Source organism: Plasmopara halstedii (genome assembly GCF_900000015.1).
Source record: "Plasmopara halstedii genome assembly, contig: Scaffold_3060, whole genome shotgun sequence".
Lineage (NCBI taxonomy): Eukaryota > Oomycota > Peronosporomycetes > Peronosporales > Peronosporaceae > Plasmopara > Plasmopara halstedii.
Genome location: NW_020189964.1, coordinates 2,076,513 through 2,103,298, shown reverse-complemented (window position 1 = coordinate 2,103,298; position 26,786 = coordinate 2,076,513). Strand labels below are relative to the sequence as shown.

At 44.0% G+C, this 26,786-nt stretch overlaps 9 protein-coding genes across 9 annotated transcripts; 5 read left to right on the top strand and 4 right to left on the bottom strand.

The window, feature by feature from the left end:
• Positions 1-553: 553 nt before the first annotated feature.
• On the top strand, positions 554-980 carry PHALS_06929 (uncharacterized protein; the record flags this gene model as incomplete). The annotated part of the gene is made up of 3 exons (XM_024720307.1): positions 554-561; positions 643-734; positions 811-980. The coding sequence occupies 3 exons, from the start codon at positions 554-556 to the stop codon at positions 978-980; spliced, it is 270 nt and encodes an 89-aa protein (XP_024585519.1).
• A 744-nt stretch (positions 981-1,724) lies between these two features.
• On the top strand, positions 1,725-3,537 carry PHALS_06928 (cryptic tubulin; the record flags this gene model as incomplete). The annotated part of the gene is made up of 2 exons (XM_024720306.1): positions 1,725-1,856; positions 1,996-3,537. 2 exons carry the CDS (start codon positions 1,725-1,727, stop codon positions 3,535-3,537), a joined length of 1,674 nt encoding a protein of 557 aa, XP_024585518.1.
• Positions 3,538-3,585: 48 nt separating this feature from the next.
• PHALS_06927 (uncharacterized protein) lies at positions 3,586-6,536 on the bottom strand (the record flags this gene model as incomplete). Its single annotated transcript, XM_024720305.1, has 3 exons — positions 3,586-6,045; positions 6,107-6,361; positions 6,429-6,536. 3 exons carry the CDS (start codon positions 6,534-6,536, stop codon positions 3,586-3,588), a joined length of 2,823 nt encoding a protein of 940 aa, XP_024585517.1.
• Positions 6,537-6,714: 178 nt separating this feature from the next.
• PHALS_06926 (uncharacterized protein) lies at positions 6,715-10,245 on the top strand (the record flags this gene model as incomplete). The annotated part of the gene is made up of 1 exon (XM_024720304.1): positions 6,715-10,245. The coding sequence occupies one exon, from the start codon at positions 6,715-6,717 to the stop codon at positions 10,243-10,245; it is 3,531 nt and encodes a 1,176-aa protein (XP_024585516.1).
• Positions 10,246-10,445: 200 nt separating this feature from the next.
• Positions 10,446-11,335, bottom strand: PHALS_06925 (syntaxin 7-like protein; the record flags this gene model as incomplete). The annotated part of the gene is made up of 2 exons (XM_024720303.1): positions 10,446-10,738; positions 10,813-11,335. 2 exons carry the CDS (start codon positions 11,333-11,335, stop codon positions 10,446-10,448), a joined length of 816 nt encoding a protein of 271 aa, XP_024585515.1.
• Positions 11,336-13,307: 1,972 nt separating this feature from the next.
• Positions 13,308-15,853, top strand: PHALS_06924 (hypothetical protein F443_04239; the record flags this gene model as incomplete). The annotated part of the gene is made up of 2 exons (XM_024720302.1): positions 13,308-13,319; positions 13,415-15,853. The coding sequence occupies 2 exons, from the start codon at positions 13,308-13,310 to the stop codon at positions 15,851-15,853; spliced, it is 2,451 nt and encodes an 816-aa protein (XP_024585514.1).
• A 486-nt stretch (positions 15,854-16,339) lies between these two features.
• PHALS_06923 (ribosomal protein l22) lies at positions 16,340-17,807 on the top strand (the record flags this gene model as incomplete). The annotated part of the gene is made up of 4 exons (XM_024720300.1): positions 16,340-16,787; positions 16,869-17,012; positions 17,212-17,303; positions 17,370-17,807. 4 exons carry the CDS (start codon positions 16,340-16,342, stop codon positions 17,805-17,807), a joined length of 1,122 nt encoding a protein of 373 aa, XP_024585513.1.
• PHALS_15196 (uncharacterized protein) lies at positions 17,806-18,541 on the bottom strand. The gene has a single exon (XM_024720299.2). The coding sequence runs from the start codon at positions 18,208-18,210 to the stop codon at positions 17,929-17,931; it is 282 nt and encodes a 93-aa protein (XP_024585512.1). The 5' UTR covers positions 18,211-18,541; the 3' UTR covers positions 17,806-17,928.
• A 324-nt stretch (positions 18,542-18,865) lies between these two features.
• Positions 18,866-19,339, bottom strand: PHALS_06922 (uncharacterized protein; the record flags this gene model as incomplete). The annotated part of the gene is made up of 4 exons (XM_024720298.1): positions 18,866-18,999; positions 19,063-19,125; positions 19,194-19,250; positions 19,333-19,339. The coding sequence occupies 4 exons, from the start codon at positions 19,337-19,339 to the stop codon at positions 18,866-18,868; spliced, it is 261 nt and encodes an 86-aa protein (XP_024585511.1).
• Between the last annotated feature and the right edge of the window lie 7,447 nt (positions 19,340-26,786).

Genomic DNA, 26,786 nt, shown 5'->3' with positions numbered 1-26,786 from the left:
CATGCACATCTCGTGTGACACACACCCCTGTTACCAGGGTACGTGTAACCCCGTTACAGAGACGCAACTTCAACATTGCCATCTTAATTACCATATTCCGTCCTTGGGCCTCCAGTTATGCTAGCCTCTCGAGAATTACTAAAGAAAATAAAAGTGTGGCTTGTTGCACCGAAGACAGATAAGCGAGCAACTCGTAATGATCCCCGCAGCGAACACGGTCTTTAAGACTTATTTAAGGAGTTATTCACCAGTACTGCCAAGTACAATGAGCTTACCGGTCGCCTCGGACAGAGCAAACTTTGAAGCTGGAAATGCATCGCTAAGAAAGACGTATATGATAACACAGTACGTACACTTCTGCTCTTTGATTATATCATCGACATTAGTAAAATTTTCGTAAAGTGATATTAACGTTCTCGCTCTATTTAAGCGTTCCTTCTATAATAACGCCCTACAAATAATGCGCTCACCTACCATAGGGCGTTTTAAAACTGCGCTCTACCTAACTAGACGCCCTCATTAATTCAGCGTGCGCTTATGGAGTTTGATAACAATGACGTGGTCGGTCTATGCATATGATAGATTGATGAAAATAAAGGATTGGAAAGAATTCGTGATCACGCCGGATTTATTCCCAGACAGGCCTTCAGTAAAGGTGCGGACTAGGTGGACAAACCGTACTGGAATTCTCGGGGCTCTCTTCAGCGATCTGAAAAGTAAGCGTTTGAGTGGTGGTGAGCGCACAGGCATCTTTTTGAATATGATGGAGAAATCGCTAATATTTTGATGATTCTGAGGTCTGCAACAAAGAGAAACCATCCACCACATTGCTCACGAGATCGCCAAACGAAAAGAAGAAGAATTCAAAGCTTTTGGTGGCTAGACGACTAAGGTTATCAAATGCAATTGGTACTCGTCCATCGGATAAAAATTCGGCAACTTTGTCTGGTGAAGACGTGTTGAATCGTGCTTTCGAGTAAATGAAGCATCTGGCCAATCTCAGATCAACTTGCGTACCTTCCAGTATAGTTCTGATGGACATTACTGCTTCATTTTTCAAAGGTCCACGGCGCACAATAACGACAGCAACCGAAGTACGTCACGTTTTGTTGAAATCACTGGGTTTGCCTCTATGATAATAACAATTGTGCTCGCCGTCTACCTTCTGTCCGCGATGTTCGACAAGGTCTGCATCCGGAAGGACGGAGAAATAAAGAAACGCCCTCTCCTTGTTTCTTTCCGTCGCGCTGTTCTATTTGAACCGTTGCAGCGTGCAATTACTTGCAAGAGTGCGCTGGTATCGATGCCGCACACCATCGATTTCGACGACAAGTACACCAACGTCTAGTTTTCGAAGCACTGCGCAAAATGAGCCTCGACGGGTTTCTGAAAGGGAATGGTTGCCTTGAATGTCTAACTTAAGCCATTGAAAGCAGCTACGGGCTACCTGGAAGGCGACAAAGCCACGTCCTCATCAGTCCATGCCTGCTTCTTCGCGATAGCGCACCATGTGTCTGAGGTGATTGAGACTGTAAAACTTTACTGCGACAACATGACACGTACCATTAAATACCACTTGAAGACAATCAACATACCGCTGACTCTTATGCTCGTGTGGATGCTCTGCAATCCGGCTGTGCTGTCGGCGGGGGACGCAACCACAAGAATAGGAAGCGCGTCCTCAGCAAACTGCGTGTTCGGTTCAAATGCAATGCCGCCGAACGATGGGTCGCAAATGCGTACAATTTTGCAATGCTCAAGCGCACATTGACCAAGAAAAGGGTCGTGGCATTCCTCGATTACTTGGCATCGCTAAGGTCGACGACTTAGACACATCGAGCGAGGACGAGATGTTCGTACATTACCGGCGGGAATGTGGCTGCCAGTTTACCGGACCCGTTCTTCGATGACGGGATCGTTTACGACAGATATGATATAATATGAAAAAGTCAAACGTTCTAAACGTCACTACTCACAGATCTTTTGATTGGTCAGAATACGCTAACCTCGATAATGAGTGTGTGCATTCAATTGGGTCAATGCGGCAACCAGTTAGGCGCCGCGTACTGGCGCTTGGCTTCTGCTTCAAACTCTACTCACGAAGAGAGTCATATTCATAATGACTTCGATAAAAATCGTCAGCGTCGTCGTGCACCAAATACTGTCGCTGTCAATGGCTCAATAACACTTCCTAGACACTTGTTTCATCCGTCCACTGGAGCTGCACGCTGTATTCTCGTAGACACGGAACCCAAAGTCGTGCAATCTTTATGTACATCTACTACAGGTGATATGTTTTCATTTCGTCCTGCGTTTACGCACGTGGAACAAGCGGGTCGAGGAAATAATTGGGCCATGGGATATTACGGACCGAACTTTAAGTCTCCACTCTCGAATCTCACGTCATCAAGCATGGACGATAAGAGAGATCTAACAGATGCAGTTATGGAATCATTACGACGTGAGATCGAAAGTGTAGATTTTTACCAAGGTAGCATTGTCATGCATTCACTTTGTGGAGGAACAGGTGCAGGATTTGGTTGTCGAATAATGGAAACTATGCGAGATACGTACCCAAAGGCTTATATTGTCACTGCATCTGTCGCGCCATCCTGCACTCGCGGAGACACACCCCTTCAGAATTATAATGCAATTTTGACGTTAAAAACTTTACAGGATGTTGCTGATGCTGTGATATACAAGGACAATGACGACTTATTGCGTACTGTCAATCATTGGAAAACGATGATTCGGGATCAAGCTGGAAATTTTAACGAGAACAAAATAATTTCTCTAGAGGAAGCTAATAGTATAGCTGCTGCCGACCTTGCAGGACTGCTCTTTCCCGTGACGACCGAAGATGCAAGTTCTGTCCGACCGTTTGATTTTGGCAAGCTACTGCACGATGTGTGTCCCATGTCTACAGCTAAAATGCTTGATGTTCGTTCCGGCCTATGGCGAGACCGTGTCCCATCGTTTGGACGTCAGCTCACAAAAAGAGGCTCTTCAGCCTCTTTATTTCATGCTCCAGTGGTCACTCAAGCACGTACGCTGGCATATCAGCGTGACCGTGTCGTGAACTTTGACATGAGTTTGGACTTGCTGAAGAAGCTCGTACAGCAGACAGCAGGTTCGTTTCCACGAAATTCTTATTCAGCATTGGCATCAAGCACTATCATACGCGGCTTCTATCCTTCTTCAAGCAGAACGTGTCAATTTTCTGAGGAGCTTAGCCGCACCATTTTTAAGTTATTTCCATCTGTACCTTGGTTGTCAACAATGCCACAAGCCACAGTCTCTTACAGTAAACCTGCACCATTTTCATCATTGCAAGCAAAGGTTTCTGCGACGATTTGTATTAATAATGGCAACTTTCTGGCGAGCACAACACATTTACTTGAGCAAGCGCAGCGCCAGTTTCAAGCCGGCGCCTATATGCACTGGTATAAACAGTATGGGATGGAAGATGCCGACTTTGAAATCGCCTTTGACAAATGTGCCTCACTTATACAAGAATATAAAACATTACTGCGATGAATTAATGCTGACGTTGAAGCTGGCACATGACTAAACAGTTCCGTGGCTTTATCCTTGTAAAACTCTTCTCAGATTGTCAATCTCAGTTGCCAACAGACTAATCGATTCTTTTGCGCGGAGCCAGCGCGTCGTACAATTGCTAAGCTGCTTTTCCATCGCACGAATCTCGGGCATAAGTTGCGGATTTGACTTAACTCTTTTACGCAGTATATCGAGTTGATCTTGTGCGGTCTTCCGCTCCTTCTTTTTTTGGCATAGTGACTCCAGTTGATGTTCCAGAACGTCTAACTGGCTCACAGTGGTGCTGAACTTTGTAAAATTATTGGATCCTTGTATTGACGCTGGAAAAGAGCGAACTTGGCGCGATGTTGGTGCTTGAGAAGTCATCACAGACTGTTGCTTCTCCGAGTTGTTGAAAAGCGAATCTTTGTCTTTCGGCAAGCACAGTGGAACAAATTTTTTAACAGGAAAGTCAAAGCCGTATCGATTGGCTTCAGTCATGTTTGCAGTCTGATTGTGTGGAATTTTATCATCTGCATTGGTTCGCGAAAGTAATAAAACTTCGACGGGTCGACGAGGTTGTGGTCGATTTCTTGGAATCATGACAAACTCTGATAGTGGGGATTGAAAAGTTGAACGTTCAACATTATTTGGATATACGTTTATTATTTCAAACGTGTCAATATTCCCTGAATAGGGTGCTGAATGCTGCGGCGGTCCCGGGGGATTTTGAGACAATTGACACGATGCGTTTTTTTGGACTAGTCTTGGTACATTCTTGGAACTCGCTACTGCATCTCCATAAAAGTTTTGGCACCCTGCAACTTCATCGTTGCTAATTCGGCGCCGTATGGTAAGGTAATACCAGTGACGCGCTATTGCTGCAACTTTACGCCAAATATGGGTTGTGTTGTCTGCTTGAGTACGCACGATTTGTTGTTCACGCTGCTCTTGTATATACAGTGCAGCCGTCAACCAATGCCGCAAACCTTCACGTACAAATTGTTCGTGTCGAAACTCGAGAGCTTCATGAATACGGCGCTGCTTCATCCTTTTGAGGTTTAAATATCGTCTCCACCCCTCGACTACCTTCCGCTGTAATATCAGTTTCCAATGCACCAAAGCCACACGTGTCGCATTGCGATGACGGTGACGCAAGGTTACATTTAGTCGCCATCTTTTCAAGCATTTTTTCCAGATGACAAATCGATAGTGCTGTTTTGCTCGTGCTTGCGTGATTTCTTGCCACCGTACAACCGAGACATACGTGATCCATCGCGAAAAGTGCTTGAGTAGCGTTCGTTGTTGTGCTTGACCTCGTGCCTGCGCGTTCACGATCCTATTAGCAGCTTTCGCGCGTGCAAACTCCACCCAGATTTCAAAAAAAGTATTTGTCTTCAAAAGATTTCTTCTCCTCACACTTCTGTGTAATATTTGATCCAGCACTTGATTACGATGACACTCTGCTTGCCAAAAAGACCTCCATATGCTAAAGCCACGCCTTAGAGTTTGAGTATAATTTTGTTTGTATGCGATGAGATTTCTTTCTTTTCTTACCGACGCTTTCTTCAGAAGACACTGAAGCCCTTTTGACCAAACACGTTTCAGCAGTTGCAATTGATAGTGGCGCAAAGCGCGTTTAATTTTTCCAGCATAACGTTTTCTTTCGCTTGTGAAATGATCCCATCGTGAGAAAGCCAATGCCATTGTTCTATTGTCTGCTGCATCTTGCATCGAGTCAACTCGATGGCGAGTTATTTGTTGTTGCGTACACCACGCTCGAAATCCAACAAAACCTTTACGTAGGATGGATAAATAGTATTGGCGCACCGCCCGACGCCTTTGTTGTTCCCTCTGTTCCTTTGCTCGAGTCTGGGAACTCCAGATATGCCAAATATACCGTAAACTTCGCTCATGATAACGACGCTGGAGCGACTCAACTTGTACAACTTGACGTATCGTTACAGTCCATACTTTCCACGCTTTTTTACATAAGTGTCGGTACAAATGACGGTCCAGAAGATGCACAAGGGCGTGTTGTGCCCGAAGTCGTGTAGACTGTTTTTCCCAAATATCAAATGCAAATTGAAGAGCGAGGTCTTGATGCTTGCGGTTTAGAGCATCCGCAGTCGATTGGTACGATAATCTTCGATTGTGTCGCTGCCGAGCGTGATCTTGCCAACAAATAAATATTTGGTGCATACGTTTTTGTAGTCGCCATTTCTGCATTGCTTTTATCAGCAAACGTAGTCGACTCGATTTTTGAATTGCAACTAATAGCGTGCGTTCACGCTTTTTAACAAGCGCATAATGATTAAGCTGACTCAAGGAGCGTTTTAGTAGCCAGTAGTATAAAAAAAAGTTGGCTTGTTGTTGTTTCGCGACACGATCTTTTTTGCTCCTTACAATTTCTTGCCAATGTCGGAAAGCATTTATCGAGCTGATGGTATTCTCGCTAGTACATGCCACAGCCTCGTTATCGCTTTGTTGTATCACATGTTTCAGTATCTAGAATCCAAGGCACTATCAAGAATTTTAAACATAAGATCGCATTCAATTGTCATGGTACCTTCATATGCTGCTGCTTTTGTAATGAAACTGCAGTGTGATTGTTATCTTGATTACAGCTTTTCATAAAGAAGGACGTTGATTGTCGAATGGTCATATCATCGTTCTTTAATTGTACCTCGTATTTGTTTTCCACCATATTTGTCGTTTTATCCTCTTGTCTACGTTGATGACTCTTCGCCACCATCACCTTCCATCTTGTCCAATACAATCGCTGGAAAAAGATAGCGCCTTTACGACATGCAGCAGCAACTCGCTATCTTGTGACAATACGGTCAGTAATCAGCTTCGACTCTTTGTGTGCACCAGATTCAATTCCATACCTTTCGCCGTTTGCTCTGTATGTGTGAATGCCTTCTCCACGCTATAAAGAAACGCAAAATGCACTTATTATCTTTTGTATGCAGCTGTGACTGCATCGACGAGGGCATTGGCGATGCGACCTCGTGAATCGCGATCGTCACGCTACTTGACAATTGGCTGAAAGTTTCGTCTACTAATAGCAGAATATAGTATTGTAAAGAACGAGTTATTCTTACTAGTTTTGTATATGCTAATCTAGATATCAATGAAGGATTGACATCTTCGTCAACATCTATAAAAAAGCTAATGTCCATCAGTAAATTCTCCACGCATGACGATCAAATGTCGATGGAGACTCAAGAGACCAGAATGTTGCTTTCAAGACGATCATCGGCAGTTCAATTAAATGGACATTTTGAAATCTGTGAGATCGAATCGGAAATGAATCAGGATGAATCATTGACAAGGACTTTTGAAATCGTCAACTCATCAGCGCTTTCACAGCAGCTTGATGCTCATCTCCAACGTCAAGACGTTGAAATCCCTTCAATCAACATGCACGAAATGCCTTCAAAAGTTTCAAGTCGATCAGCTTCGCCCAGCAAGCCAAAAAGCCAGCGTCAGCTCCATGATGATGTCGAGTCTGTCAAAATCCAAAAAAATGTGGCTGCTACTTCACTTAGAAGTCGACCACGTTCTCCAAGCCTCGAAACAAATTCAACTTCCTGTTTGCCGTCCGGTAAGCTCGAGCACCCAGCAAAGCAAGTTCCTAAATTGTCAAGCCGGCAAGTTAGTGAACGCATTACGCTCCATGATAATGGGGCGCTTGCTATTAGACCAAGTTTATCAACGCGACAGCGCAGTGAGCGTCAACAGACTCATTGGAATTTGAACAGCGAGGAAGGTAGCACATTAATCAGGCCAGTAGAGTCAATGCCCTGTGCAAACAATACTCAAGAACGGAGCGATAATGGAGAATCGCATGTTAACACTTATCATCATCATGAGCTATCTCAATCAGAAACCAATCCTGCCAAGAAGCATTCTACTTCTTCCGCGTTAGTCATCAAGTCTATACTATCCAGTCCCGTTTCAAGATTTGTACCATTAGATAATCTGTGGACGTATGGTCAACGTGTATTTGGACGATACAAGAGGACACCATACTTTTACTCGGGTAACCTTGCTACTTATTTGGGTGCAGGTATGTTTATGGTTGTTTTTGACGATGGAACTATCAATTATCGTGTCCAACGAGAAGACATAATGGTACGAGAGATGCTTACGACAAGTAACCAGATGCTGAAAAAACATGGTGTAGATGAAAGTAAGAACAGTCCTTGCACACGAAGAAAAAGTGATGCGTCCAGCGCTAAAAGCAATAGCAATTTAACCGAAAAGTATGCTATTGACATGAAATTGCGGAGAAAATCTCAACAAATGCTCTACGATGACATTGTAAACCATTGTCCAGACGCATTGGTAGCTCCTGAAATGAGACTTCTTCCTTCACAGCACGTTATGGTAGACTTCTCTTTGACTCCACCACGAGAAGTTATACTCAGTTTTGACGACAATTGCGTTGTGGCTGAAGTTGGAGTAACTTCTTTTAAATGCAGTCAACCAAAGACTGAGAACGAGCGATGTGTCATTCAAGATGAAGCTCTGAATATGACTCGCCTCGATTGTGGTGTAGCGTACGAGGATGACTCAACTCAAGCTAGTGATTCAGAGGATTCAAGTGACGAAGACATGCTAATGACACCGTGGCAACAGATGACACAGACTTTTGGCATAACTAAAGCTACTCGTCCACAACGAGGAACGGGACGAAGGGCGACGATGTCATCAGTTTCTCAAATCGAACGAATATCGATTACACATAAAGGCAGGAGGCAGCAGAATTCAATAACACCAAAAAGTTTTTGGCAGATTATCGTCGAATACTTCTTACGTGGTAATAGAAGAGTACAGCCGACGAAACTCACGGATGAACTTGCTCTTGCCGAACATGTTCGTCTAATGGAAGCAAAGCTCTATACGATGCGCTCGGATCGATGTAATGCTACCCAAAAAGCTGGTGATAGTGTTCGAGTTGTGTACGAACGAGCTCCTAACGGCATCCGGGCCTATGGTGCAGTTACACGTCGTGTTGAAAATGGAAGCTATGCCGTGTTAACGGAAGACGAAGACAGTCTTACAGTTGAGGTAGTACCACAAAATAAAGTGGAACTGTTGCCATCAGTGAACGAACTGGAGCAACAACTTACAGATATTGAGCGATCACAACGCGTGTTTTTTGCTGGTCAAAAAGTGCAAGTCTCACTTCATCCTGAAACCCGCTTTTGTGGTCGTGGTGTGATTACCCTCGAACAAGAATCTCAAACTTATTTTCACGTGTTGCTTGAAAGTCGTATTCGATTAGTAAATGTTCCGATAGACAAGATCATTCCTGTGCAAGAAAAGAAGAAAGCCACAATTTCGATCACGGAGGATCAGTTCCTTGTTTGTAATAACAAGGTCAAAGTGTACATTGGTGACCAGATATACGTCAAATGTATGACCGAGAATGATGACTTAGGTACCACAAGCGAGGAAGAAAAAGTCGGGCATCTAAATGGAGTTTACTCAAACAATACTGCTGCTGTTGACTTCGCGGACGGCTCAACAGGCTACGAAATCCCTCCTCATCTAATCTACAAGCGCAAGCGGCTTAGTGTGCCCTTAGATCTTGATGTAAGGTCATTGAAAAATGCTGTGCTAATGCAGGCCTCGGCAACCGCACAAAGTGGAGGGAAACGAACAATTCCAGTCCTAGAGGAAGGGTACCAAGTTAAAGCAGATCATCCACGTAAGGCAGCCGTCGAAAGTTGCGTCGTGATCAAAATACACCCTTCCTCTGCTTGTGATCTTCGTTTTTCAGATGGGACTATTATATTTGAAGTCTTTCCATCTCAAATGATTATTGACAGCATCGAGAATCAGCGTTTTCAGTTACAAGCTCGATTTTGCACTAATGAATCGAGGAATCGGACGCTTCAAATGCCCGTGTATGCTATAGATGACTATGTCCTTGCATGGAGCTCACGTTTTGGACGCTATTGTTCTGCTAAAATAAGAGCCAAGACTTTCAATGACTCCATCAGTGATTCAGAGTCCGAGCCTGGTGTCGACCGATCAGCGTCTTCGATAGTTCAGTCTATTGCAACAGATAGCGTTGAGTACACCTTAGTATTCGACTATGGTGAACAAACAACGCATGTGCCGACCGACAAGATCACCCGATTAGATGATACAACTGCTCTTTCGCATACGCAGCGGTTAACTAATTACAGCATTGATACAATGGGGTTTGAGCTCTCACGTGTGACTTACACGATCGGAGAAGCTGTGATGGCTCGAGTCCATGGTACAGCCCGATACTTTAATGGCATTGTCGAAGCTGTCAACGAGAAGGAACGTGTTTGTGTCGTGTGCTTCGACTCATCCGAGCGTGACATAGCCGTTCCATTCTCGGCCATGTTTTCTATCAATTCAAAGCTACACATGGGTAGCAGAGGTTCAAGTACCTGTACTAAACGACTAAATAGCTCGTCTTCCATTGCAACATCCCGAACACAATTTCTTTCACGCCATCGTGTTTCGGACGACGCGACAAGCACTTTGGACGCAGGTTTACGCTCTCGACGAAATAGCATTGGACCGATTCGAAATATGCTAAAGTCTACAGCTTTAAGCATGTTTCGAAATTCCCAGTCAAAGCGAAATTTAGATCCTCGACGACCTTCTCACATGATCACAGAAATCGGTGCTCGATTTCATCGGCCTCATCGGTAAATAGAATGCAAAGATGCATTCGTGCCACCACATCGAATGCCACCTGATAAATGTTATGAGCAGCAAACAACGTTTGAATCAAAATTATTTAACACACTATCAAAGATAAATGGCGCTCCAATGCTAAGTCTCTCTTTGCTGACAGTGGCAATCAGCTTTATCTGGCAATACAAATACAGTCTTGAATCTGGATTGAATCCTTACTTAGCAGTCGCAAGAACTCCTATTACCGCGACGAAGATGAGTAGCATCAATAAAGCAACACCAAAGAGCTGGAGACGTGAACATGCACAACACTTTTTGCGTTGTTCTGCCTGTCGCACTTGCTCCAGCGCTTTCTCGACATTGTCCTTGGCTGTTTCCGTATTATCCACAATTTCGACTACCAATTCTCCCTGATCCTGCACAAGACCGTCAATCTCTGTAAACGCTGCATTTACTTCCCGTAACTGATTGTTAATTTGAATGATATCGTCTTCTCTCCGCTGCATATCTGCACAAATTTGAACATAACGACAACTCAACATTCTTTTTGATATCATGTTTAGAATAAAAAAGCCAACTTACCGTCTTCATCGTAGATTATAACATTAGCTTGCGCATAAATTTGGTCTTCACTGTAATTAGTAAATGCTGCGCCACCGCGTGATTGCTGTTTGTCGCTGCTATTAAAGCTCTGTGACGAACGGCGAATGAATTCAACCGACTGTCGTTCCGACTGAAGCAGCCGCTCGCATGTTTCTTCAAAAACACGCACTTGGGTCTTAAAATCAGCTGAAAGTTTGTTAACTTGCGTGCGTCGTGTGCGACCTGACGCGCCTTTGGCTCCACGATTTAGTTCTTGTAAACGACGATTTATCTTAGTGACAAGTTTATTACCCTTTTCGGTAATTTCCTTGATCTGGACATGATTAGCACGTGAGTCTTGGGGTGTACCGAAGAGTGACATCTTCTGCGCGATACTGCGTGTGAGCTGATTGAAGGATGAAATGCCCTTGCTCGTCTCCGTCACGAGTTTATTAAAGCGATCATCCGTCATACTTCCATTGTTATCGCGTGGAGATTGTGCGCTACGGTATCGATCACCCATAAATCACTAGAAGATGGAGAAATTTAATTTTGGACAATGGTAAAGCCGAGCGCAAGTGCGTCGGAATCGCAAGAGCGAAAGTGGTAGTAACGATCATTGCAGCCAGTTCAAAAACTTGATATCGTGTGGTGGTACTTCGCCTGTGAAAATGAATACGGAAAAAGGATTTTTGTGGTAGAATGAAAAGAAGCAAGTGGCATATGGACCACGATAATACTTGTGTAAAGGAATTATACTTTTGTGCGTCAATGTTACAACAAGAAAGGGGATCATTTATTGCATAGACAAGTGTCATCTCCAAATTTTATAACTGCCGTTGAGCACAATTCTGCGACTTTACGAATCAACACGGTTTGTACAATTCCACAATTTTGCTGCAATGGAAAACTACATTTAGTAGCAGTTCTTAAAGCTTTATGATCGCTTTTTTGAAATGTTTAGGGAAATGATTAAATGATTACGACTGGGACATAAGTAGAATGTCGTGTCATCAATTGAAGTTCCCATTCATAATGTCCGAGACGAGCGAGCTGATACAGACGAAATCATAACCAAAACCGTTAAAGTCTCGTACCTTTTTACTACTGTCCTGCACGCGCTACAACAATGGCTATAACGTAATTTCGCTGCCATGAGCTTTGCATAAAGTCTCGTTCTTGAGCAAATCAAAAGATTATCTCTCAAGTTACCATATTTTGCTTCTTTTTCAAAGTGACATTCGTTAAATTAGACCTGCTTCTTGAATTTCTGTAAGCGATTTATCGGCTTATAAATTATATGATCTGAACACAAGGATATCAAAACATTTTACAAAGATCTGACAAATTAGATCCAAAATCAAATATATTTGAAAGTCCCATCTATTTATGACACATGGGCTTTGTACGTCACAAAATGGCTGCATGCTGTGGAACCTATTACCGACGTGCTGTTAAACATCGTAACCTTCAAGTTTCCCAGTCACAGCTGCTATAGTCTCTTTTGGTTCCGTGTAGCTCTTTTAATGTGATGGACTCTAAAACCTTTTGTCATCATGTCAGTAATTTGTCTTTTACTGTCGTTTTACTCAGTCAAAAGTGCTCCATTCTTCACTTCATCACGAATGAAGCGGTGCCTGATGCTTCAGCGGTTGCTGGCTTGAACAATCACGTCATGCTTGTCTTTCAATACTGCGCTCGTTCATATTGCTCGTGATTCATATTTAAGTGAGGAGCACGACCGATGGAGCCTGCTTTATGTATATTATCATGTCTTAAGGTCGAATGCTAAACTACATGAAAAAATTCTCAACAAACGCAGTGTAAGTTACATTTTAAACCATGCACATAAAGTGGAAGCTCAAACAGTAAGTAAAATATAGTGCAACAATGTTTAAGATCACATTTAATTTTATGCTTTAAATTTGCTGAACACAGGACGAAGAGTTAAATCGTAACAGCAGGTGACACAGGCCGAAACCCTCAGCCCACCCGCGGGTGGCGTACAGCATACTGTAAAAATGGGAAAGTGTCGAAGCGCAAAAGCGTTTGAAAAGATCTTGATTAAATATCAAGAACCAGACAGAGATCAGGTAAAGTTATCTGTCGCAACCAAAATTTGGCCATCTCGTCGGCCTTGAATCGCAAGATATCAATAGTATATGCTTATGAAAGTCGACACTTTGGCTTCAAGTGAAGCGCATGCGGACAGCTTGCGATAATTGGCGACACAAGAAGAAATTGGTAACTCAGTTCTCAGATTGTCTTTTATGACACACGACCGTTATTTTAAAGGTTCATCAGATGAATTGCACCAGACATACTATGTTTAACTATTGATATAGGCATTGATGAAAGACACATACAAATATTTCGACGCCAACAAGCCAATAACAATCATTAAACACAATTCACTCAGAGCTCAAATTCAAACTTTTTTGCACCGAGTTGACAATTATGGGCCGGGTCGGTCACTCCGAAAGACAATGAGTTTTATGTACATACAGGTTATTTTCTATCCTCACTGTACCACCTAAACATAGGTTTTCTGATAGTAAAAGTGATCTGTTTAGCAAGCGCTTACTTATACATTGCTGAATAGATGAACGTGTCGGCCAATGCAGCGTCGCCCATAATGATCGACGTGGAGTCGCAACGCGCTAATGTAGAGACCACATCCAGCACAATGAACTTGTCTGCTGTTTTAGAGAGCGCCGTAATCGAGGTGAAGACAGAACAGAGTCCTGTGTTAGAACAGCTGGAGCCGCAGAAGCCCATCGAGGACGGTGCCGAGTCGGACAAAGCGCGCACGGACAGTGATGACGACGATGATGACTCGCTACTAAAGCAAATACCGAAACAGGAAATCTCGTCACCTGCGGAGGGGGTCAAGGTGCCCGTAGAGGCACCAAATACTTTGATTGAAAAGAGTTTGACAGAAACATACCAAGAGCCTATGACGTCTGTGGAGAACTCGAAAGCGTTTCTCAACGAGAGTTCACGTACTGTAGAAGTAATACAAGAGCCGGTGAAGCCCGTGGATCCTTTAATTACAACAGATGAAGAGCATATAGCATGCATAGAAACACAACAAAGTGCCAAGACGCCCGTGGAAGCCTCAACACCATTAGATGATGATCTTTCGTCTTTCGAAGATGCACACCAGGATCCTATAATTTATGGGGACGCGACAGTAGCAGTGCAGACGCACTTAGAATCCACGACACCTGTAGAATCCTTCAAAACTACAGACTCAAAACTCACAATCTCGACACAAGAGTCTGTGACGCTTGTGAAAGGTACGGATATATCACATGAAGAATATAGTGCCTCAGCTGAAGTGCAACAAGAGCCCTCTACACCTGTAGAGACTTTTGTGGAGCCCAAGACACCTGTGGATCATCCACGTGAAAATTCTTTTGAGGATGACATTGTAGTTGAAACAGAGTTACTCGTGCAGGAAGACGCTGCAGGGTTGCAATCGGTACCTTCACCATATACTAGTGTCGAAGAGAACGTAGAGGCAGAATTGCAACCTCATGAAATTGAACTTACCGTACAAGAAGAAAAAGTTCAGGGCCACGAGATAGAATTGGTGATTCCATCGCCACAGCCTATGAACTTGGTGCATCACGATATTGACGATGAAGCTAGCGACAGTGATGAGTCGGATATATATCGAGGAGATGAAGACGACGACGTAAATGCTGACTTGGGTACACCACTGGGATACGGCGGCACTGCTGACTTTGGTGAAAGTCAGGACGAGTTTACTTCACATCGATTTTTGGGTCCTAGTGTGGTGTCTGATCCTTCATCAGTTCGTGCGTTGCATACCTTGCGTCGGGTTGCACTGCACGATAAACCTCCACGGTTTGTAAGTAGTGCTCCGGCTGTGACAGCAAGTTCAGGCAGTGTGACGAGTAGCGGCGAGTCTTCAGGACGCAATTCGTCGAACTCTAGTGCAACTTATGCTCCAAAGGGAAAGTCAGAGCTGCGGTCTCAATCTGAGGCTGATTTTGTGGAGCGACCTCTTAATACGTACACGTTGACATTTACAGAGCAAGTGTTAGGCTTTCATACGAATGTTGTTGTGTCGTTGGAGAACGAGCTTTTAGTTGAGGTCTGTAGTGTGGAGAAAGACAGTCCCGCACAGCGTGGTGGCGTAGTCGTTGGAGATTGTCTCGTTAGTGTTAACGGGCTGCACATTGAACCTCATATGACGAAAGATCAAGTTTTAGAGATTATTCAGTCATCGACACTACCGCGCACGCTCGTATTTCAGCGTGACTTGCACGACAAGGATGGCGGGCATTCTAAAAGCTTGCCTGACAAAAAAGGCTCACCTGTTAAGCCGCTGATAGGGCGTCTCGGCGCTGCTATGAGCCAAGGTGCATCTATCATTGGCTCTAGATGGAAGCGAAAGAAAACGATCGTACATCCGAATTCATTTTGCGACGGCTGTGGCATGGACCCAGTCATAGGTGCGCTATGGACTTGTAGTGTATGCTCGAATTACAATCTGTGTAGCGAGTGCTATGATTTGGGTACGCATGGAATGGAAAACACAGAGCAGATGCAGGCGCTAAATGAGGCCATTGTGCAGTACAAGCTTCAAAAATTATGCAAGGACTTTACACCTGAATTTTTTTTGTCCCTTCGACGTGATATCTGCAAAGGAAGGCCTGATAAGTTTGAGTATCTTGGTGAGTGGATTGCTAATATCGTCGTGGGGACGTCAGCAGCTAAGATTACAGTGCGCGGCATTGAGATTCCGTCTCTTCCGCCTGCTGCTCGTCAGCGATTCGTGTCACATTTGATGCCTCTAGTTTCGAACAGAACCGACATTGAAGTAAACATTGAATGGTTACCAGACGACGCGGATTATACAAGTGCTGCTGATCGTGCAAGTGTCGATCGGATGAGCATTGGTGCGTATGGCAGCGATGAAGAGGAGGATGACATCGTTATTGAAAACTTAGAAAAGCTGCGCATTTGGATATCAGACAAAAAGACGCGTACTACATCGCCTTTTGCGTAAGTCAAACTTCTCCAGTATATGTTTTTGATTAAGCTCTGTGAAATACAACAGATGAAATCGCATCGTGTGTCAATGATGAAGGGTATAGCCGGCAGGATACATCATCCATTTACCAAGTTTTGTTGAGATTATCAATGAAAAATCTTGTAGAGTTAATATACTACTCAATTCAATTTGTTGAGAAGTCTGACATTCTTAATTTTGGTATATGCTGTAGTAAGTTCTCTCGATATTCCAATTTTTAAGCTTTACCGTGTTTTTTACTTACGATCTTTTGCTTGATAAAATCCACGCTATCGTTCTATTTTTTTTTATTAATGTACAAATAAATCCGTGAATATAACTTACAAAATTGATAAATAGAGTTCTAGATATTTTAAGGTTTAAATATATATGAACATCGATTAGATATTATCTAAGATATGAAGTAGTTTATATTTTTCAAAAATTTGATTTTTCTGTGTGGCCGCCAATTACCTTGACAAGATGCTGGCCACGCTGCGCTCTCGGATGAGGATACTGACGCTCTGCCCACGCACAGGCAGCACCATCTCCGGTTATGCGACGGAATCAATGGTGTCCACAAATTCCACGAAGGATGAGGCTGCCACAGAGGACGAAGACACTGCAGCATTTTTGAATCTTACGTCTCCGGGCGAGCTACGTACCGTCAAGACCGTTAAGCGTGCGATCCGGGCTAGTCCCCGTAAGTTGACCTACCTAGCCCAGCAGATTCGCGGTTTGTCGGCCAACGACGCCATTTTGCAAATGAAATTCTCGCCCAAGCGCAAGGCCGAGCATTTTCGAAAGACGGTACAGAATGCCATTAACTTGGCTGACATCAAATATCAAATCGAGCCCGAAAATCTCATGGTGGCCGAGTGTTTTGTAAACAAAGGCACTTACCTTAAGCGTCTTCGAATTATGGGCCGAGGTGCGTAGCTTGTTAAATACAAGTGTGAGTTGAATTGGTTGACTGATTTTGCTTTTTGTTGCTGTGGTTTGATGGTTGCAGGTCGCTCGGGAGTGATGCACCATCCTCACACTCACATAACTGTGGTACTTCGTGAATACGATCCGTCCAAAAAGCCACTAAACCGTCACTTGTCAAAAATGCAAGCGCGTCAGAGCGCTAAGAAGAAATTGGAACAAGACGAGAGTGCAAAGGCATAAAATCTCGGTTTGGGAGTTGAATTTCTTGTAAACATTGTAAGGAAAATCGACAAGATTATGAGAACGTTCTTATAGTTCATTTTGCTGAGCTCTTTTCTTTTCTTGTAGCCTCAAAATTAAAAATTACTAGCCACAATTGATAGAATTTATATGTAGCTACGCCTAACGCGCAATATGATTAGCAGCAATACCTGGACGAGGTTTTTTTTTTCGACACGAGGAAGATGTTGATAATATTAATTTATGGAACTCTGACAAAATTGTTGTGTCTGTCACGGTAGTGATCAGGGAATGATAGCGAAATCTAGATTACAAAACGATTTTCCATTCATTCGAGATGAAGTGGTCGGATCAGCTTGGCGCGAAGCTCCAGACAAAGGATGGTCTGCAAGACACGGATAGTAAACTTGCCGGCAAGAAAGTGGTGGGTATCTACTTTAGTGCGCACTGGTGCCCGCCTTGCCGCCAATTTACGCCATTCCTGAGTGCGGTGTACAACGACATGGTTAAGAAGCACCCAGAGTTTGAGCTCGTCTTCATTTCATCTGACCGCGATCATTCGCAATATGCTGAATACTTTGGTGAGATGCCTTTCTTAGCACTACCATTCGAAGAGCGTACCATCAGCCAGGCAATGAGTACGAAATTTGGTGTTACTGGGATTCCTATGTTGGTATTTTTGGACGGAGACGGCAAAGTTATTACCACGGATGGTCGTAGTATTGTTGCTGACTCGAGTGGTGACGTGCAGAAGCTCTGGGCTCGACTGACTCAAGCATAAAAGTCACTCAGACGTTATAGCCTTTATTTCTGATTTGCTGAGAAATTTATTTTTTGTGTGCATACGACTTTTATCGATATTTCTTAAGTTCTTGCAAAAATTCAAGAATCAATTTCTTTAATTAGTTAGGCATTTCATAAAACAAAAATATTCGAAGTAGAAAGATATGAAGATGATTATTTTTTAGGCTTTGTAATTCAAAGTTCTGAGCATTTCCAGCATATGGACTCAGCTGATTGTCACTTATATCTTGCTTATACAACGTCTCAAAAGCACTGCTCATTGATTCTAACAAATTGTTTTCGACTCGATTCTTGAATTTACTCAAGACGATCATACGTAGTGCAACCTTGACTTTTGCATTGGAACCATCGCAGTTAAATGTGCGAATTTTGGGTACCATTTAGATCCGTAAACACTTTTTTGTCTACCTTTGTACCTTTAATATAAGTTGCAAACTCTTCAACAAATTCGTCCTCTTTTCATTCTCTTCAGCAACCTGACGTGCTTCAGTCGTTTCGTTGACGAAGACAACAGAAATCTGTTTCAATCACTTTGTTGGCTGGATTTAGTCATGCCAATATTAGGCTTCGGATGACTCAACACTGCCAATACATAAACTTGAGTGAATGCATTAACAGCATCCACAAGACATCTGCTTGCATAAATTAAGAGATTTGACTCGGGTGAGACTCTGCGCGGTGAATTGAGAAATGATCATTGTTTGAAACCCAATATGCAGTGGGGCTGCCGTAGCTTAGCGCTTGAGGAAGCGTAATTTAGGCCACCGACCTTTCGTTCTTTAAGTATGAGTTAGCGGATCGCAATCCGCTTACTCCAAGAGTAATTACTGCCTTGTCAAGGCTAATTGACTGTTCGGGTTAAAATCCATACGTCCGAGAGTGACAAAGACATGCAGAGCTAAAATCTTTGTTAGGAAAAAGGCTACCGAATTCAAATATGCAATCGTCTTCAATTTTGATAGCGCATATTGAAAAAGAAGGCTTAAAACTCGACGACTTCCTTATGTATGAAATTCAAAAACTTCCGTATAACCATCATCGTCCGCCACGCGTGCTGTGCCAACAAACTTGTCTACGCAAGAACAGTTCTTTTACGTGTAACAACGCTTCCTGCAGCTCGCGTCTAGACGAGTTGTTAATGATCACGATGGTGACGATGAAGTATTCGTCTGTTATCAAAAGTCTTCGTCGTTAGCCGACCAACATGGCCAAAATCTTGTGGTGATGCGTACATTTTACCCCAAGGACGCCCCTGTATGCTTCTGTGACGTGCCTGTCGAGATCAATTTTGAACGCTTGACTCGCAAACGCAATGATAGCTTTGTCAATTGGATTAATGTAAATGTGGTGCGCCAGCACTTACACTCTATGAGAGTGATGTCTTTGTTGGGCTGTGTGTTACTTGGAGTTCGCAAGCTGACTAAGTAGACACAGCAGAGACAAACATATCATTTATTACTTTGGTATTAATCTATACCTGTGTTCTTCGCTCAAAGACGAACCCGTCATAGCTGAATGCTGAATATTACTTTGCTTGGTTTTTTGCCTCGATATCGGAGAAGTTCAGACGGTGTTTGTGTAGCTTTATCCTAATTTGAACAGTTTAGATTTTCCTAAATATACTATATGTATATAGTAGAAACGAAATACATGCATAACTACTAGCTAAAAGTTTAGATTTTCCTGAATATACAAAATATATATAGTAAAATCTAAATATGCATAACTACTGGCTACCTAGCCCCGTACGTATTCTCGTTTGGGTGTGGTCACACCATGCACAACTCGTGTGACACACACCGCTGCTACCAGGGTACGTGTAACCCCGTTACACAAAATTAGGATTTTTGCTGCGAAATGCGACCTGAATTGCGCTTCAAAATCAGAATTTTGCAATTTTCACAATGATTAGTGGTCATTTAAACTTCGAGTCAGTCAATTATCAGTGTTTCGATATCTGTCTAGTTAGAAATCGATCAGAATTATCATTGAAGGAATGATGAAAAGGTCGCAGTGAGCATTAGTTGGTAAAATGCAGAGTAAATATATTTACAAGGTCCTTAATCTACAACTACATGCCGCCTCTAATCCTATGATTTACCTTAATAAATCACAAATTGACACCATCCCAAGGTTGATCATGACATAGCGATTCCCATCCTAATACCAATCATGTGCCCATCTTGGACTCGCTCCTTCAAGCTGTCATCAACTTCCAGTACTTACATATACGTGGTCGCTCTTCGAGGCATTTCGTCAACAGTATCTTCGACAACACTCCCACTCGACCCGGTTTTCTTCGACTGTTGTGTATCCAGCTTGCTTTGAAGTATACAGAACTGCTTTGCAGGAATCAACTTGGTCATCATGTCGGCCAGCATGTCGAGAGTAGTAATATACTCGAGAATCTCTCGAACATCTTCTATCTTTCCGCTAACAAAGTGGTATCGATTATTGATGTGCTTGGTCCGCTTGTAAGACTTCGGGTTCTTTGCTAGTGCAATCGAGCCTTGATCACGACCGCTGTTTCCGAAAAACTTTTACCCAACTCTCACAAAAACGCATTAAGCCAAATTGCTTCTTGCGTAGCCTCTGACAATGCCATGTAGCCAGCCTCCGTATACGATGGTGCCACAGTACGCTGTTTTTTGCTCTTCCAGCCGACACACCCACCGCTCATCATAAAAGCGTAGCCGTTTGTATGTCTTCGCGACATTGTGTCTCCGGCCTAATCCGAATCCGGAAATCCTTGTAATACATCATGATTTTCTGTTTGAAACGTGATGCCGTACGCCCTTGTTTCTTGGATGTATCTAAAGACTCTCTTCAACGCTTGCCAGTGTGCTGGACACGGGTCTTCTGCTAATTAGCTTAGCGCTCCAATCGCTGCAGCAAGATCCGGGCGCGAGCCGACTATGCGGTAGAGCAGGCAGCTAACAGCATTTTGATACGGTACATCAGTCATAGTCTTGTTGAGCTTGTATCCTTCATCGCACATGGACTTGGTGAGCTTAAGTCCTAGCTACCTCTGACGGGCTTTCTGTTTTCCATATTAAACTTGATATCGCATGCAAATCTGGTTTGCCGTCAGAGTCCCGATCGTGAAGTTTTGCTCGATTTCAATTTCAAAAAAGAAATTTAGCTGACCCAAATCCATCGTTTCAAATCGTTTGCCGAGTGCTTGCTAGGTTTCTCGAAGCATCTTGCTGGTACTGCTGGCCAAAATTAAATCATCAATGTGAAGCACGACGACTGGCCATTCCACACACAGTGATCGGACTTACACTTCTTGGATTACAATCCCAGCATGAAGTCATCAATGACCTTGTTTCACATACGAGGCGCATACAGTGACCGCTGAAACTTGCATACATAGTCTGGATTGACCATATCCGTAAAGCCATCGGGCTGTACCATGAAGATATTCTCATCAAGGTGGTCATTTAATAACGATGTCTTCACATCCATCTGATGGACCAATAATCCGTACACAGCTCAAGACTTTGAGGCTGGATACGTCGTGGATTCAGTGACCAACTACTTTTAAGTCGGCGATTGAATTCAACGACGCAGCTAATTGGAAGGAAGCATGCAATTCGAAATGGAGTCACTTCAAAAGATCAAACCTGGACGCTCGTACCCCTTCCGAAAGGACGCATGGCAAATTGGCAGTTGATGGAGGTTTCGCGTCAAGGAGAATCGAGCTAGCGAAGTCGAGCGGTACAAGGCGCGTCAAGTGGCCAAAGGGTTTGCACAAAAGTTTGACATCGACTATGAAGAAGCGTTTGCACCTGTGGCCAAAATTACGTCGATCCGGATTATGCTTATTTTGGCTGCCCAGACTGACACTTCTTCAAGCGATTGATGTTGACTCTGTCGTTTAGACATTAGTACTTGAGTCGCTATTCCAAGCGATTGGGTCTGTTGATTTGGCTACTGCCAGGCTCAAATTCTCCTTCAAGTTTCATGGTCGGTATGATCATGGTGTGGGGGGGTTCTCATCAGTCTCTTCATTTTCATCTTGAACAACGACTTCATTGTAGCGCCAGTCTCGCCTCCCACTATTAAGTATCCTCTATAAACGTTGCGTCGGGGCTAACAAGCACACGATTACTGTCGAAATCTTTGAATTAATCCGCTATCTCCTGCTCCGAGTAGCCAAGTAAATGGCCAGTGTACCGGCCGAGCATCAAGCTGCGCTTTTTCTTGGGCACTGTAACAAATGCTTGGCATCCAAAAACCTCTAAATTCGTCAGCACAGATTTCCGTTCAGTCCAAACTTGGTATGGTGAATTATCCATGACACTGCCTCGCCTTTGGGCAACGGCTGCGAAGAAAAGCAGCCGTCATAGGTGCTTCACCCCAATACGTCTTTGCCAGTCCAGCGTGCTCAATCTTATTCTCACTTAGTTCGCTTCATGCGTTCAGCTACTCATTTAAGTTTTCGAGTATAAAGGAGCGTGATATTTTGCTCAATACCACGCTGCTTTGAAAACTTTGCCAGTCTAAGTTTCATCAAAAGTAACGAACTCGGCAAGTTTGTCGGTGACTTCAGCCTTGTTCCGCAGCATAAACACCGAGGTAAAGTACCAGCACTCGTTCGTGAAGGTGACAAAGTATCGCTTACCGCCAGAAGTGCACCCCAATCTTCGAACACGTAGGACCCAGTACTCACTTCGGCTAAAGTTGTTGACTGCATAGGACCACACACATCATCTACTTCTTTGCGTGATGGGGCGATTTTGGCATAAGCTTACCCGTGTTTGTTTGACAACTGCACAAACATCGCTCAAATCTCACTGATTAGCCGAATCAATACCACTGTCAATGCCATAATTGTTTTTGATGACAGTGTCTTGACCCCTGCTTTACCCTCGCGGACTCCAAGCTTCAATTGCATGCTATTTGCCTTGACAGAACAGCTATCGCTTTCAAACGTGACAACCCGAAATCCTCTGTGAAACGTCCAACGGAGGAAAGATTGCGCGATAGATTTGGATTATGCCATAGTCCGCAGAGCATATCCCTCTTGATTCCATGCCCGATTGCTTGAACAACGTCGATGTCTGCAAGATGAAAGTCCATCAGAGATTCCTTGTAGTTCTTCATAAAAATCTTTCGAAAATTTCATGTGTTGTGTTGCACCCGAGCCGACCAGCCATACGCGACTCGACGTGGTGTCTCTTGAGTTTCCACCAACCGGGATGAAAAATCACCGCAGCCGTCTCTTCTCTGCATGGTGTTTGTGCGCTGTGCCGGCCGTTGCCCATCTGCGTTCTCACGAACTCTCATGGGGCACTTACACAATAATGACACGTACTTCTAGCCATAGATGTCGCTTGGCGTTCCATACACTATCCATTGTCCGTTTTCATGAACGCTTGCCTATGTGTGTGCGCGGATTCATTGACGCCGCCACATTGTTCCTTGAGTTTCATGTCTTCATGCATTAGCCGAGACGTCACGAGCTCCCACGACAACAAGTCAGATCTGGACTCCAACGCCGTAATCAGGAACGCGTACGACTCGATTAAGCTTTCGAGAAGCCTGATGACCGGACCATCTTCGCAAATACCCACTGTGTCAAGTTCCTTTGCCAACGTCTTGATCTTGTTGATGAGCTAAAGCCCATCATCACCCTCGTCCATCGTCGTCGCGAAGTAATACGGACGTAAGAAAGCTTATTTGCCAAGCTCTTTTCTCGAAATGCCCTACAATACGCGACCATGCATCATACGCGCCTTTTGACGACCGAATTTGATGCAGTTGCGAATCCTTCATTGCGGGACAGATAATCGTCATGGCCTTGCGTGGCTTTCGCTTGAAAATGGATTGGTCCAGCTGATTCATCAAGTGCTCAGGCGTCGCCTACACGCTCACCACATCCCGTAAGTCCCGCTCTTCCAGCGCCATCTGCATCTTAGATCCCCATAGGTGAGGTTCCGCGCCGTCAAATTTGTTGAGACGATGGGTCGTAGTGTCCATGGCTAGACCGTAGTCCGTAAGCAAAGGCAGCAGAGTTAGTGTCTTGGGGTCATTACCTGATGAAAAAGTCGAAGTGATTACTAGTTAACAAATTGCAACAAATATACAAAATGTCCTTAGGCCACGACAACATACTACCTCTAAGCCTATGCTTTATCTCAACCAATCACAAACTGACACCATTCCAAGGTTGATCATGATAAAACGATTCCATTCTGATACCGAAAATGTGCTTATCTTGGACTTGCTACTTCAAGCAGTCATTAACTGATTGCCGGTACCGGTACTTATCGATATGTGGTCGCTGTTCGAGGCGTTTCTTCATCAGCATCTTCAACAACACAAAATGCTCACGCACTCAAAACTCAGTTGTGCCTACATGATTCTTGTTGATTACAAGACAAGCTTTGGGTATTAGATATATTTTGCGAAAATGTGTCCATTGTATCTTATTGAATTCGCATATATTCTCAGAACCTTCGACTTAATCAGGATCTATTTCAATAATGAGCTGGATATTTATTGGTAGTGAAACGTTTAATTCATTTCAAACATCGACCAGATATTTGATTCAATCCGTGTCCGGTCAAACATCGACCAGACATTTGATTCATTTCATGTCGGCCAAACATCGTGCTATTGCCAGAAGCGTGCCATATCGCGACCTTCTACATTTTGTCCGTAGAAAACCATAAAGCTACTATGAGTTATTGGGCAAGCACCAATCTCTTAATGATGTCGAAAGACAGAACAGTAGCGCTCGATGCATTGATCCCTCGCTCGAAACAAATACATCATGCGTTCATTGCCTCGTCAAACCTGATGCAAACACGAGGCGCAATAAACAGCAGACCTCATCGCATTGCTTTGTGTGTTTGTCCCTTTTATACCGAGATAAGAAAAAGCATCACGAGTAAAAAGATGTACATACTGAAATCAGGAGAAAAACATTAGTTATGTAGCGTGCTTCTGTTCTTCTCCGGCCTAAGAAATGAGACATCAACCCACAGCTGTTCATTACATCCAGCAAGACCAATTCTCGTATAGATCCGGCAGTGTTCGACTCCGCGTCTGTGCTCTGTATCGTCATTTTTAAAGTATGGGATCAACTAATCTAAAGACTTTGCGTATGGGGTAGAAGTTGAAATTCTAGCCACACTATGTATTGTTTCTTACCAATAGATCAAAGGTTTGGTTAGTTTATCACCATTTGAACACAAAGTCCAAACTCTTGGACTGCCAACACCCAGAGAATTCCGACAAAGTGACCAGCGACGCCGCCGCATTCGGAGAGGTTTCACGCTTTGACACGTCTCACACGTGCGCACATAGGTGCTTGTCCATTTTTACAGATTGGGCCACCAGTAGTGGCAACTCGCAGAGCTGTATGTCTTTTCAAGACCGAGATGACCACTGAGTGAGGTGTCGTGGGCTTCATAGAGGATACGGTATTTCAAATCCTCATCATGGGGAGCCACAATTCGTAGCGTATCCGTCAAATCGGTGGTACAATGTAGCAACTCGTTATTCAGCGAATATCGGTGTAACCGTGCGCGCAATCGCGCCGACAATTTCTTGTCCGAGTTACCACACTCCTTGCTCCCTAGAGCCTGTAGCAGCGCTAAACACATACCATCACCGTGTAAGCGGCGTGGATCAAATCCGTCACTGACGACGTTACCGTCGTGGCATAAGCGAGCTCATCAATCCGGTCTGCGTGATAACGCATCATTCAAAGCATTTTGCTTTCCTGGCTTAATCTTCACCTCTAAGTTATATTTTGCGAAGAAAGAGAGCCACCTGGCCATCCTCTGCAAAAGGTAAGGCGACTGGGTCGCAGTGAGTAATGACGTATGATCTGTTTAGATCATGAACGGCTTCGATCCAAGCAGGTGTACCCTGAACTTGACGAGTGCATACTTCACCGCAAGTAACTTCTTGTCGTGGACTCGCTGATTCTTCTCCACGACCTTAAGCTGGCGAGATTCAACCGCGATCACCCGATCTTGCTCCTCGGCATCTGCTTGAAGCAGTGCACAGCCGATGGTAAAGTCCGAACCGTCTCTGACGACACATATAGGACGATCGGGGTCAAGCAATGCCAGCTATGGTGCATGAAGGATGCTGTGTTTGACTCTGTCAAACGCTTTCCGATGCTCGGTGTCCCCAACACCATTCCTTATCCTTCTCAAGGAGGTTCGACAATGGTAGTACTTTTTCCGCAATATTTGCGCTATACTTGTGCAAGTAGTTGGCGATGCCAAGCCACTTGCGCAAGTCCTATTGGTTTTTTGATACCGGTCATTCATTAATGGACTTGATCTTAGCGGGAATCGCTCGAAGGCCACGCTTTCAATTGAAGCACCCTAAAAAAGGGATTTCTCACGCGCCGAAAATGATCTTATCGGCATAAGCATATAGTTAATTGTGCGCATGCACTCGAGCACCGCTTTCAAACGGACGATGTGGTTTTACAAATCTGTCCTCACGTGCGCCACACGACTGTGGACGAAGATGTCGTCAAAGTATGTCCCTGCATTTGCCCGTTTAGGCCTGAACAGCTGCGTCACAAGACGATCTAATGTTGCTGGTTCATTTGACAGCCCTTGCGGCATCACCAGCCACTCCTGGAGCATACCACTTGGAGTACTCATTGCTGTCAGCGGAATATCACTCGCTTTAAAAATAAATCAGTAACACTCATCGACCAAATCGAGTGCACTGCACTTCTTACGTCAAACTAAGTCGTTTTGGAGATCATCTTTTCTAGGAATCAGTATCTGTGCCGGAATGGCGGCAACGTTGAGCTTATTGTAAGCGTAAACGATACGCCACTTGCCTTCGGTTTCCGGACATAAAATGCGGGTGTCGAACGGGGAGAATTGCCCTCACGCATCATTCCTGTGTCGTGCTTCGCCCGAAAAAAGACATCAATGACGTCACACTGCTTCCTGGACAGGGGTCATTGGCT

What these genes read in the sequence shown, in the direction of transcription:
- PHALS_15196 (XM_024720299.2), bottom strand. Translation starts at nt 18,210, where the DNA reads ATGGTACCCAAAATTCGCACATTTAACTGCGATGGTTCCAATGCAAAA.